The sequence below is a fragment of the Petromyzon marinus genome, unplaced genomic scaffold (assembly GCF_048934315.1).
Source record: "Petromyzon marinus isolate PM22_M1 ecotype Great Lakes invasive population unplaced genomic scaffold, UKy_Petmar_22M1.pri1.0 PM_Scaffold_38, whole genome shotgun sequence".
NCBI lineage: Eukaryota > Metazoa > Chordata > Hyperoartia > Petromyzontiformes > Petromyzontidae > Petromyzon > Petromyzon marinus.
The window spans coordinates 669,764-683,994 of record NW_027423368.1 but is presented as its reverse complement, the minus strand read 5'-3'; the positions used below and the strand labels follow the sequence as shown (position 1 = coordinate 683,994).

Sequence of the window (14,231 nt, the reverse complement as noted above, 5' to 3'; positions counted from 1 at the left end):
TATACACTACACTACTATACACTACACTATACACTACACTATACACTACTATACAATACACTACTATACAATACACTATACACTACTATACACTACACTATTATACACTACACTATACACTACACTACTATACACTACACTATACACTACACTACTATACACTACACTATACACTACACTATTATACACTACACTACTATACACTACACTATTATACACCACTACTATACACACACTACACCACTATACACTACACTACTATACACTACACCACTATACACTACTATACACTACACTACACCACTATACACTACACTATACACTACACTACTATACACTATACTACTATACACTATACTACTACACTACTATACACTACACTATACACTACACTACTATACACACACTACACTATACACTACACTACTATACACACTACACTATACACTACACCACTATACACTACTCTATACACTACACTATACACTACACTACTATACACACACTACACTATACACTACACTATACACTACACTACACTATACACTACACTATACACTACACTACACTATACACTACACCACTATACACTACACCAGGGGTCACAGTACTTGTTTCACAGTGGGCCGGATAACTGACAGAATGATGAGCGTGGCCGGCATACTCATCCTGTTCAGTACTTGCGAGCCAGAACGAAAGCTTCGGGCAAAAAAAGACGAAAATCCGAGCAGAACCAGAGGGTATGGTCCTGTTCGCATGGACCCTTGCAGTCGCCAAAGTTTCAAATCTAGAAACGAAAAACCGAATGTTAGCATTCCATGTCAATCGTGGGTGAGTGGCGTCCAATGCACACGCGCACACACACACACAAAAAGACAAAGACAGCCAACCTTGAATTTCGATTTAAAGCTTTCGTGACTGCAATGATTCATCTTCTTTGGTTCTTTCGGTAAAGTCACCACCACGTAGAATGAGAATAAAATAATAAATTGATAAAATAAAATAACACGATAATAATATTCTCACGACGTTTCGGCCACAACACAAGCGGCCTTCATCAGGCGAAGGGACGAGACTGTCTGGTAGGACAGCGCTGGAGTGAAAGAGCCACGTTCAGATCACGGCCTTTAAGTCTCAACTTTAGCACCACGGATAGCTACGGGCCCCGTTCAGACGGACGAGTTCGTCCATGGTCGGAACAGAGGAGGGGGAGAGAGACAGCTTAGAGTCGCGGCATCTCTTCAGAAAGGTGAGAGACTCGATTAGTTGAGCCTTCTTATCCCGGAGTCTGTTGAATGATCTTAAGGATGTGTGGAATCCCTCCCCGTAGAGGCGGTTAAATTTCGATTTAAAGCTTTCGTGACTGCAATGATTCATCTTCTTTGGTTCTTTCGGTAAAGTCACCACCACGTAGAATGAGAATAAAATAATAAATTGATAAAATAAAATAACGCAATAATATTCTCACGACGTTTCGGCCACAACACAAGCGGCCTTCATCAGGCGAAGGGACGAGACTGTCTGGTAGGTCAGCGCTGGAACGTGGCTCTTTCACTCCAGCGCTGTCCTACCAGACAGTCTCGTCCCTTCACCTGATGAAGGCCGCTTGTGTTGTGGCCGAAACGTCGTGAGAATTTTATAATCGTGTTATTTTATTTTATCAATTTATTATTTTATTCTCATTCTACGTGGTGGTGACTTTACCGAAAGAACCAAAGAAGAAGACAACCAACCTTATTTATTCCCTAAAAAGTTATCAAAGAAGGTGCCGTTTAGCGACAAGATAGATAGTTTTGATTAAAAGCTTTCGTGACTGCAGTAATTCATATTCTTAGTTTTTTTCGGTCTTCAGAAGACGACCGTTTGAGTTATGGTCGAAACGTCGTGAGAATTTTTATTATTGTTTTATATATATTTTAATATTTTATTGTTTCTCTTCAACGTGACTTTACCGAAAAAACTAAGAATAAGATAGATAGTTGCGTCAGGCCTAGTGTGCACGTGTCCGGATCTCGCAAACTCGGCAAGCAAGCAAAACAACGGGCTGGTGAGATTTGTGAAACCGACGTTTGGCTTTCGAGATATCGTCAGGCAGCGTTTGGCTTGGAATCGCTGCATCCGATCGAGAGAATTGCTTTGAAATGTTCACCAGTCAGTCACGTTCTACGTGTTGACCTCACATGGTTCATACCGGTTGGGGCGAAGTCGTGAACTGAGTGTACCAGCCTGCAATAGATTAATGTGTCCGTCCGTCCGTCCGTCCGTCCGTCCGTCCGTCCGTCCGTCCCCTTTTTAATACTTTAACGAAGTGAAATCTCGTGCTGTTGGGGTGGAAAAATCAAATTGCGCAAAATTCCAATGGTCCCTACCAGCCCACCCTGCAGGGAACTGTTTTTCCGCTCACAGATGTGAGTTGTTCCGAACGCTGATGCCACACCAGCGGCAAAATTTCAGGTAGGCAGCGGTAAAATTCACCGGGGGGTTTTCCTTATCTGTGTGCTTGCCTTTCAACGAGTCATTTGACTTGCAAATCGGTGAGCCCCAAACTGTGGTTCAACTGGCACATCATCAAGGCTACAATCAAGCGGGCTCCGGAAACAGAAGACATGCCACTCTCAATCCCGTCGAGATCTGAAAATCTCTTAAAAAAAAAAAATGCTTCTTCAAGTCGCGAATAATCTTTTTCGGGAAAAATCGAGGGTTGACAATCTTCAGCGGCCGTAGCGCAAAACTCTTTGTTGAGACGCTGAAAATGAGAGACGGTTTTCTCCTTCCGGTTGTGCTTCAAACAATGACAGCTTTTCTCCCCCCCCCCCAACAAAAAAAATCCTTCGACGATTCTGTCGAGATCACAGACGAGAGGTTTTCCTTCCCCTGAAGTTTCATTCACGTGGGGTGTGACGTCGACCCCCCAAAAAAATGACAACTTTGACGGGCCCCGGTGGTAGGATCTGACGGCTGTGGATCCAGCCCTGTCTTTTTCGGTGAGGGGGGGAAAAAAACCCCATCCCTTTTCGTTTCGGAGCTTGTAAAAGAAAACGCAACAGGACTTTTACCACGGCCGAGGCCCCACCTCTCGCTGCTTGTGTGGCAAGGCAAGTCACGGGAATCGGAATCCACTTCGTCGAGAAAAGCCTGGAACTGACGGCGATCGAGTGCATGTCCCCCGAATGGAGCTCACAGCGGGAACGACCGGTTTTCAGTACGCAAGAAAAACCTCGGTCTTTCCCACAGACTGCTTGCTGATGTAATGATGCAGTGCATGAACAGAGCGCCCGGAATTTGCAGATCTTCCAACCGGGTCCTGGTCTGCCCCACCAGAGACCCTTCCTCGCGCCAGCCGTGTTTTTTTTTTTTCCCTCCACCAACTCTAACACCTCGAAGCTGATTCCACTGAAGGCCACAGTCTTTCAAAGTTCTTTTTGCGCTTCCATGAAAGTGTCTTTTCCAGTCGTCGTTCCGAACATGCACGCTGCAAACAGACGCCAACTCCTCCGAGATCCGAGAGCCCAAATTGACACCACGAATGAACACGGGAAGTTGTGACGTGCCCGGGAGATCAGCAGATTCATCCGGCGCCGGAGAGGACCACAACAAGTTCCGAGCTTTCTCGCGTATCTGTAGCGCTATGTTCTCTCCAAGTTCTTCTGTTCTCCGCACAACTGAACTTGCCGAAAGGCTGATACTTCCAAAACGAATCGGCGTTCCTCAGGACACAAGCCATTTGCTGCTTCCATCGTACACTCTTTGATGAAGTTGCCATCAAGCAAACGGTTGCACTCGTCCTGCCATCTTATGCACTATCTTGTAACTTGTACGAGCGACAGATTCATTTTCTAAACCACATTCCATGGACTCGTATTTCTCAGAGCGTAACTTTTGGCGTCTTCTGGTCCAACACCAGTGGAGAGACTAAAGGGCTCTAAGAAAAGCCGTCTCGGGTGTGGACCAATCAAATTCAAGGACAGTGCCAATATTATTATTATCAGAGTTGTCTCTTTTTGTTTGCATTTTGACTGCTTGTGTTGTGGTTATTGCAAACACGATGCCTTGAATAAAGGTGTCAGTTTTTGTGCCAGTTAAAAGGGTAAAACCTATTCCTATATCTTGTTACTGGCAAAGGAGGTCTCATAATGTAAATGCTCACCCCGAGCACCTCAATACTCTGATAGTGCGCTGTTTTTGAGTTGTACGCCTTTTGGCGTCTTCTGGTCCAACACCAGTGGAGAGACTTAAGGGCTCTAAGAAAAGCCGTTTCGGGTGTGGACCAATCAAATTCAAGGACAGTGCCAATATTATTATTATCAGAGTTGTCTTTTTCGTTTGCATTTTGACTGCTTGTGTTGTGGTTATCGCAAACACGATGCCTTGAATAAAGGTGTCAGTTTTTGTGCCAGTTAAAAGGGTAAAAACCAAATTCCTATAAACTTTGACTATGTTGATGGATGTTTTGTTTCATAGTGACGCCGAAGATTGTACTCTTTCAAAACGGCGACACTTTGGCTGCATATAACGCAACTAGCTTTCTGGTCCCTTGTTTCCAAAAAGAAGTACTTTACTCCACAATCTTCATTGAAAACGCGACACTCGGCATCCACTTTTCTATTCTTAGTAGCCATGATGATGACGGGTGAAGAAAACGGGAGTCTGAAAATGAAAAAGGCATTGAATTGTTTCCTATTGAAACACAAGAAAAGCAGGCGATTCAGGGGTCACCGGTGAAGCTACGGCTCACCAAAGGTGCATATAAAGTTCATAGGTACCTTTGGTAATAGGATATGTCACGTAATAAGGTTTACAAGATATATAAATAGGGCGGGCCTAAATAAACAGCCTAGAGACCAGCTCGGTTAACACCTTGACCGGGGAATTTTGCCTGAGCCGGGGATAATATTTTCGTAACAACACGAGGCTTCTGTGGCATTGTTACTCTACGTTTGTTACTTTATGACCTCTAATCACACTTGTAGTTCACTTACCTGTCACTGTCAACACAAAGAAATCCTTATTCATATTCTTAGCTCTTTCGGTAAAGTCACCACCACGTTGAAGGGAAACAATAAAATAATAAAATATATATAAAACAATAAAAGTTCTCACGACGTTTCGACCGTAACACAAACGGTCGTCATCAGGTGTGGGGGAGGAGTCTACGTTGACTCCGCCTCCACCAGTAGACTCCTCCCCCACCCTTAGACTCCTCCCCCACCAGTAGACTCCTCCTCCCCCACCAGTGAGACTACTCCCACACCAGTTAGACTCCTCCCTCACACGTAGACTCCTCCCCCACCCTTAGACTCCTCCCCCACCCGTAGACTCCTCCCCCACCAGTTAGACTCCTCCCACACCATATTCTTAGCTCTTTCGGTAAATTCACCACCACGTTGAAGGGAAACAATAAAACAATAAAATATATATAAAACAATAAAAATTCTCACGACGTTTCGACCGTAACACAAACGGTCGTCATCAGGTGTGTCGGTTTGCAATAAATTTATGAATTTATTATTTTATTGTTTCCCTTCAACGTGGTGGTGACTTTACCGAAAGAGCTGAGAATATGAATTACTGCAGTCGGGAAAGCTTTAAATAAAAATAAAAAATCCTTGTTACATACCTATAAAATGGACGACGGGCAAAAAAAAGAGGTGAATGTTTTCACGGAGCGTCGGAGCTGTGTTGACCGGCCGGAAAAAACAAAAATCCGTGTGTGTGTGTGTCGCCATGGAAACCACGGTGACGTGTTGCCATGACGTTGCCGTGGAGACCGCGGCGACGTCAGAGCGGAGGCGGAGCTACCACGGGCCGGGGAAGTACTTGGGATGTCGCGAAATGGGCAAACGTTACGATGAAGGAGACAATCTAGATGCAATCATTTAACATTTAACATTGGAAATTGGAAATTGAAGGGACATAGCAGTCAGGAGGTCTCCGTACGCGTGAAGATCTCCCGGAATTCTAAACATTTTTAAATTGTATCACAGCGTCTCGTATTCCACTAGTTTCATCAACCAAATTCAAGTACCGTCGGCGGGGCCTGATGGACTGATATCGCGGGCCGTAGTTTGGTGACCCCTGCACTACACTATACACTACACTATACACTACACTATACACTATTCACTACACTATACACTACACTACTATACACTACACTATACACTACACTATACACTACACTATACACTACACTACACACTACACTATACACTACTATACACTACACTACTATACTACTATACACTACACTATACACTACTATACACTACACTATACACTACTATACACTACACTACTATACACTACACTATACACTACACTACTATACACTACACTATACACTACACTATACACTGCAGTATACACTACACTATACACTACACTACACTATACACTACATTATACACTACACTATACACTACACTATACACTACACTACACTATACACTATACACTACTGTACACTACACTATACACTACACTATACACTACACTATACACTACACTATACACTACACTTTACACTACTACACTACACTATACACTACACTATACACTACACTATACACTACTACACTACACTATACACTACACTATACACTACTACACTATACACTACACTATACACTGCACTACTATACACTACACCAGTGGTTCTTAACCTGGGTTCGATCGAACCCCAGGGGTTCGGTGAGTCGATCTCAGGGGTTCGGCAGAGCCCCCGCCACGGAGGTCCGGACACACTTGAATTATTGTGTAAATTTGTGATGACACACACGGCCCGCTTGGCCATCACTGGCTGCAGATGATCATGCTACACTGCTTGGCCAATCAGCGCTGCGGGGAATTTAGTGCGTACTCAGTAGTCAACGTGTGATTGTTGTTGTCGTACGTCGTGTGATTTCTTTAATATTTTATCCATACTAACTATGTCGGGCAAAAGAAGAAAGTGGTCGGACGAATATGTACAACATGGATTCTCATGTATCACGGAACGTGATGGGAGTGAGCGTCCTATCTGCATGATTTGCAACGCCAAGTTGAGCAACTCTAGTCTTGCACCGGCAAAACTAAAGGAACACTTCTTGAAGCTGCATGGAGACGGGGAATACAAGAACACAACACTTGCTGAATTCAGGGTGAAGAGAGCCAGATTCGATGAAAGGGCCACTCTGCCTGCTCTTGGATTTGTACCTGTTAACAAACCGATCCTGACAGCATCGTACGAAGTTGCTTACCTGATCGCAAAGCAGGGCAAGCCACACACCATTGGTGAAACACTTGTGAAACCAGCTGCATTAAAGATGGCGAATCTGATACTCGGAACAGCGGCCGAAGGTAAATTATCCCAAATTCCCCTTTCAAATGACACCGTCAGTGACAGAATAGAAGACATGAGTAAAGACATCTTGGCTCAAGTAGTCGCGGATCTGATTTCAAGCCCGGCAAAATTCAGCCTTCAACTCGACGAAACCACAGACGTTTCTGATCTAAGCCAGCTTGCTGTTTTTGTACGCTATGTGAAAGACGACATGATAAAAGAAGAGTTTTTATTTTGTAAGCCTCTTACAACAACAACGAAGGCAGCCGATGTGAAGAAGCTTGTGGATGACTTCTTCATAGACAACAATCTTTCATGGGATATGGTTTCTGCAGTTTGTACGGACGGAGCTCCAGTCATGCTGGGAAGAAAGTCTGGTTTTGGTGCGCTAGTAAAGGCCGATGCACCACACATCATTGTGACGCATTGTATTCTGCACAGGCATGCGTTGGCAACAAAAACCTTACCTCCAAAAATGACAGAAGTATTAAAAACTGTGGTGGAATGTGTGAACTATGTGCGAAAAAGTGCTCTGAGGCACCGCATCTTCAGTGAGCTGTGTAAAGAAATGGGCTCTGAATTTGAGGTACTTCTGCTCCATTCTAATATTCGGTGGTTATCCCGGGGACAGGTGCTGAATCGTGTTTTTGCCATGCGTGTGGAATTAGCCCTGTTTTTGCAAGAGCACCAACACTGCCATGCAGATTGCTTCAAAAATCCTGAGTTCATTCTCATTTTAGCGTACATGGCTGATATATTTGCAGCTCTCAATCATCTCAATCAGCAGATGCAGGGTGGTGGAGTCAATATCATGGAAGCGGAAGAACACCTGAAGGCTTTTCAAAAAAAGCTACCGTTATGGAAACGACGAACAGAGAACAATAACTTCGCAAACTTCCCGCTTCTGGACGACTGTGCAAGTAAGATCGAAGATGTGTCTGGAATCGGAGATATTTCTGTATCCACGGAACTGAAGCAAACAATTGCCACGCACTTAGATGAGCTTGCAAAGTCTCTCGACGGATATTTCCCTACAAGAGAGTCATATCCAGCATGGGTGAGACAGCCGTTCACGTTTGCTGTTGAAACAGCAGATGTCAATGATGAATTCCTCGACGAAATCATTGAAATTCAGCAGAGCCAGGTTCAACAGCAACTCTTCAGAACAACAACGCTCTCAACGTTTTGGTGTCGACAAATGAACAAGTATCCAGTTATTGCTAAGAAAGCCCTGGATTTTTTTTATACCATTTGTTACAACATATCTTTGTGAGCAATCCTTTTCGAGGATGCTGGACATAAAAACGAAGAAAAGGAACAGACTTTGCTGTGAAAATGACATGAGAGTGGCACTTGCCAAGGTGAAGCCACGCATATCTGAAGTGATCTCTCAAAGGCAACAGCAAAAGTCACATTGATTTCCAGGTATGTAATTTGTTGTGAGTTTATGCATTGTGTTGGTTTTATTCTTTGAACAAGGTAATGTTCATGCACGGCTCATTTTGTGTACCAGTAAAAAACATATCTATGTCTTGAATTTGAAAAAAATCACATTTTATTTTTCACTAAAGAGGGGTTCGGTGAATGCGCATATGAAACTGGTGGGGTTCGGTACCTCCAACAAGGTTAAGAACCACTGCACTACACCATACACCACTATACACTACACTATACACTGCACTACTATACACTACACTATACACTGCACTACTATACACTACACTACTATACACTGCACTATACACTACACTATACATTACTACACTACACTATACACTATACTATACACTATACACTACACTATACACTATACACTACACTATACATTACTACACTACACTATACACTACACTATACACTACTACACTACACTATACACTACACTATACACTACTACACTACACTATACACTACACTATACACTACTACACTACACTATACACTACACTATACACTACTACACTACACTATACACTACACTATACACTACTACACTACACTATACACTACACCTCACCACACGTTCCTCACCGCCTGCCCTCCGTGCCGTAGAGTCGGCGCCACCGCCACCACCGCCACCGCCACCGCCACCACCGCCGCCACCGCCACCACCACCACCGCCACGCCTCGCTTGCCTCGCGTGCGGCAAGCGAGGCTTCCGCAGCACCCGCGGGTTCCTCGCCCACCTCCAGCGCCACGCGGCGTCACCGCCGGCGTCACCGCCGGCGTCACCGCCGGCGTCACCGCCGCCGCCGCCGCTGCCGCCGGCCCGGTGCGAGCTCTGCCCCTCCTCCGGCGGCGTCGATCTTCCTCCTCATCCTCCTCCTCATCCTCATCATCCTCATCATCATCATCCTCCTCATCATCCTCATCCTCCTCATCCTCATCATCCTCCTCATCCTCATCATCCTCCTCATCATCCTCATGCTCCTCATCATCCTCATCATCCTCATCCTCCTCATCCTGCTCATCATCCTCATCATCCTCATCATCCTCCTCATCATCCTCCTCATGCTCCTCATCATCCTCATCATCATCCTCCTCATGCTCCTCCGCCACCGCCGCACAAGTGCCCGGCGTGCGGCAAGGAGTTCCGGCACCGCCGCGCCCTGCGGACGCACCGACGGGCGCACCGCGAGGCCGCGCGGCCTCACCGCTGCGGCGTCTGCGGCGAGGCCTTCGCCTGCCGGGCCTACCTGGAGCGGCACGCCCGCGGACACGCGCCGCCGGCCCCGGCCCCGGCCCACGGCCGGGGCCGGGGCCGGGGCCGGGTCGGCGCCGGCGCGGACCGACGGACTCCGGCGGCGAAGCCGTTCCGGTGCCCGCTCTGCCCGTCGGCGTTCTCCGAGCCGCGGGCGCTCGCCGCCCACGGCCGGGCGCACACCGGCGAGAAGCCGTTCCGGTGCCCGGCGTGCGCCGCCGCCTTCGCCCAGCCGGCGAACCTGGCGGCCCACCGGGCGACGCACCGGGCGGCCGACAAGCGGCACCGCTGCGCCGAGTGCCGGGCCGCCTTCGCCCGGCCCTCGGACCTCGCGGCCCACGCCGAGACGCACGCCGGGGGGACGGAGACGCCGGCGGCGTCCGGCGGCTGCCGCCGGCGGTTCCCCTCGCCGGCGACGGCCGGCGAGGGGAACCGCCGGTGCTCCCGGTGCTCCCGGTGCACCGCCGCTGCCGCCGCCGGTCGCGGCGGGGCGGTCGTCCGCCCGTCGCCACGGGCGGCTCCGTCTTGCCGCGTCAACGTCGCGGTGAGACAGCCGCCGGCGGCGGCGGCGGTGGCGGCGGCGGCCGTCTCGCCGGCTCGTCACCGGTGCGGCGTCTGTGGCGTGAGCTTCGCGCGGCCGTCGAGCCTCAGGGCCCACGGCAGGATGCACGGCGGGGCCGGCGGGGCCGGCGGGGCCGGCGGGGCCGGCGGGCGGGGCCGGCGGCTGCGGCGGGGCGCTGCGAAGCGCTTTGAGTGCATCGTGTGCGGCGCCGCGTTCGCACGGCTGGACAGCCTCGTCAGGCACATGGCCGGGCACACCGTGTGAGGTGCACACACACACAGACACACACACTCACAGACACACACAGACACACAGACACACACACACACAGACACACACACACACACAGAGACACACACACACTCACAGACACACACACACACTCACAGACACACACAGACACAGACACACAGACACACACACAGACACACACACAGACACACACACAGACACACACACAGACACACACACACACAGACACACACACACACAGACACAGACACACAGACACACACAGACACACACACACAGACACACACACACAGACACACACACAGACACACACACAGACACAGACACACACACACAGACACACACACACAGACACACACACACAGACACACAGACACAGATCCGCTCCTATCGCCTGAGGTTTGTTTTGCGAACGCAGAAAGCCGTAACCAGTCCCAGCACGCCGCGGTGTTCACCGCCACCGAGTTCACCGTCACCGAGTTCACCACCACTGAGTTCACCAGCCCCAAGTTCACCGCCCCCCAGTTCACCGCCAGTGGCGTGGCAGTGAACTCGGCCACACCCACCCACAGCCACGCCCATAGTCACAGCCACGCCCACAGCCACGCCCACAACCGCAGCCACGCCCACAACCGCAGCCACGACCACAACCGCAGCCACGCCCAGAGCCACGCCCACAACCACAGCTACAGCCATAGCCACAGCCACGCCCACAGCCACGTCCACAGCCGCAGCCACGCCCATAACCACAGCCAACTGCCACGCCCACAGCCACGCCCACAGCCACGCCCACAGCCACGCCCAAAACCACAGCCAACAGCCACGCCCACAGTCACGCCCACAGCCACGCCCACAACCACGCCCACAGCCACGCTCATAGCCACGCCCACAGCCACGCCCACAGCCACGCCCACAACCACAGCCAACGCCCACAGCCACGCCCACAGCCACGCCCACAGCCACAGCCATGCCCACAGCCAGAGCCATGCCCATAGCCACAGCCACGCCCACAGCCACGTACACGCCCACAGCCACGCCCACAACCACGCTTACAGCCATAACCACAGCCACGCCCACAGCCACGCCCACAGCCACGCCCACAGCCACGCCCACAGCCACGCCCACAGCCACAGCCAACGCCCACAGCCACGCCCACAGCCACGCCTACAGCCACGCCCACAACCACAGCTACAGCCATAACCACAGCCACGTCCACAGCCACGCCCATAACCACAGCCAACGCCCACAGCCACGCCCACGGCCACGCCCACAGCCACGCCCACAGCCACGCCCACAGCCACGCCCACAGCCACGCCCACAGCCACGCCCACAACCACGCCCACAACCACAGCTACGCCCACAGCCACAGCCATGTCCATAGCCACGCCCACAGCCACGCCCACAACCACGCCCACAACCACGCCCACAACCACGCCTACAGCCACGCCCACAGCCACGCCCACAGCCACGCCCACAGCCATGCCCATAACCACAGCCAACGCCCACAGCCACGCCCACAGCCACGCCCACAGCCACGCCCACAACCACAGCTACGCCCACAGCCACAGCCACGCCCACAGCCACATACACGCCCACAGCCACGCCCACAACCACGCCCACAGCCAAAGCCACGCCCACACCAACCCAAACAACTGAACTCTAGCGTGTAACGTCACCGTCTCCCGGGGTGACGGCGGTTGCCAGCGCCTCGCTGCACGATGCAATTAAAAACTTCGCCTGTCCCTGTGTCTCAGTGTCTCGGTGTCTCTGTCTCGGTGTCTCAGTGTCTCAGTGTCTCTGTCTCAGTGTCTCTGTGTCTCAGTGTCTCTGTCTCAGTGTCTTTGTGTCTCAGTGTCTCTGTCTCAGTGTCTCTGTGTCTCTGTCTCAGTGTCTCTGTGTCTTTGTGTCTCTGTCTCTGTGTCTCTGTGTCTCTGTCTCTGTGTCTCTGTCTCGGTGTCTCTGTCTCGGTGTCTCTGTCTCGGTGTCTCTGTCTCGGTGTCTCAGTGTCTCGGTGTCTCTGTCTCGGTGTCTCTGTCTCGGTGTCTCAGTGTCTCTGTCTCAGTGTCTCTGTCTCAGTGTCTCTGTGTCTCTGTCTCTGTCTCAGTGTCTCTGTGTCTCTGTCTCGGTGTCTCTGTGTCTCGGTGTCTCTGTCTCGGTGTCTCTGTCTCGGTGTCTCTGTCTCGGTGTCTCTGTCTCGGTGTCTCTGTCTCAGTGTCTCTGTCTCAGTGTCTCTGTCTCAGTGTCTCTGTGTCTCTGTCTCAGTGTTTCTGTGTCTCGGTGTCTCTGTCTCGGTGTCTCTGTCTCGGTGTCTCTGTCTCAGTGTCTCTGTCTCAGTGTCTCTGTCTCAGTGTCTCGGTGTCTCTGTCTCAGTGTTTCTGTGTCTCGGTGTCTCTGTCTCGGTGTCTCTGTGTCTCAGTGTCTCTGTGTCTCAGTGTCTCTGTGTCTCTGTCTCAGTGTCTCTGTCTCAGTGTCTCTGTCTCAGTGTCTCAGTGTCTCAGCGTCTCAGAGAGAGTGTCTCAGTGTCTCAATGTCTCAGTGTCTCGGTGTCTCAGTGTCTTAGTGTCTCAGAGAGAGAGTGTCTCAGTGTCTCAGGGAGAGAGTGTCTCAGTGTCTCAGTGTCTCGGTGCCTCAGTGTCTCGGTGTCTCAGTGTCTCAGAGAGAGAGTGTGTCTCAGTGTCTCAGCGTCTCAGAGAGAGTGGCTCAGTGTCTCAATGTCTCAGTGTCTTGGTGTCTCGGTGTCTCAGTGTCTCGGTGTCTCAGTGTCTCAGAGAGAGAGAGTGTCTCAGTGTCTCAGAGAGAGAGTGTCTTAGTGTCTCAATGTCTCAGTTTCTCACTGTCTCAATGTCTCAGTGTCCCAGTGTCTCAGTGTCTCGGTGTCTCAGTGTCTCAGAGAGAGAGTGTCTTAGTGTCTCAGTGTCTTAGTGTCTTAGTGTCTCAGTGTCTCATTGTCTCGGTGTCTCAGTGTCTCAGTTTCTCAGAGAGAGAGTGTGTCTCAGTCTAACATGGGTAGACACTTTAACATTGAAGTCTATGGGTAGACACTTTAACATTGGAGTCTATGGGTAGACACTTTAACATTGAAGTCTATGGGTAGACACTTTAACATTGGAGTCTATAGGTAGACACTTTAACATTGAAGTCTATGGGTAGACACTTTAACATTTGAGTCTATGGGTAGATACTTTAACATTGGAGTCTATAGGTAGACACTTTAACATTGAAGTCTATGGGTAGACACTTTAACATTGAAGTCTATGGGTAGACACTTTAACATTGGAGTCTATGGGTAGACACTTTAACATCGGAGTCTATGGGTAGACACTTTAACATTTGAGTCTATGGGTAGATACTTTAACATTGGAGTCTATGGGTAGACACTTTAACATTGGAGTCTA

The 14,231-nt window shown here is 49.8% G+C and overlaps 1 protein-coding gene across 3 annotated transcripts in view; it reads left to right on the top strand.

The window, feature by feature from the left end:
• The window catches only part of LOC142923268 (uncharacterized), a 54,839-nt gene extending 42,255 nt beyond the window's left edge, over window positions 1-12,584 (top strand). For all 3 annotated transcript variants that reach the window (XM_076064305.1, XM_076064304.1, XM_076064303.1), the window contains exon 5: window positions 9,374-12,584. In XM_076064305.1, coding sequence (XP_075920420.1) covers window positions 9,374-10,848 — 1,475 coding nt within the window. In that variant the 3' untranslated portion in view covers window positions 10,849-12,584. The remainder of the gene's footprint in view (window positions 1-9,373) is intronic.
• The last annotated feature ends 1,647 nt before the right edge of the window (window positions 12,585-14,231 follow it).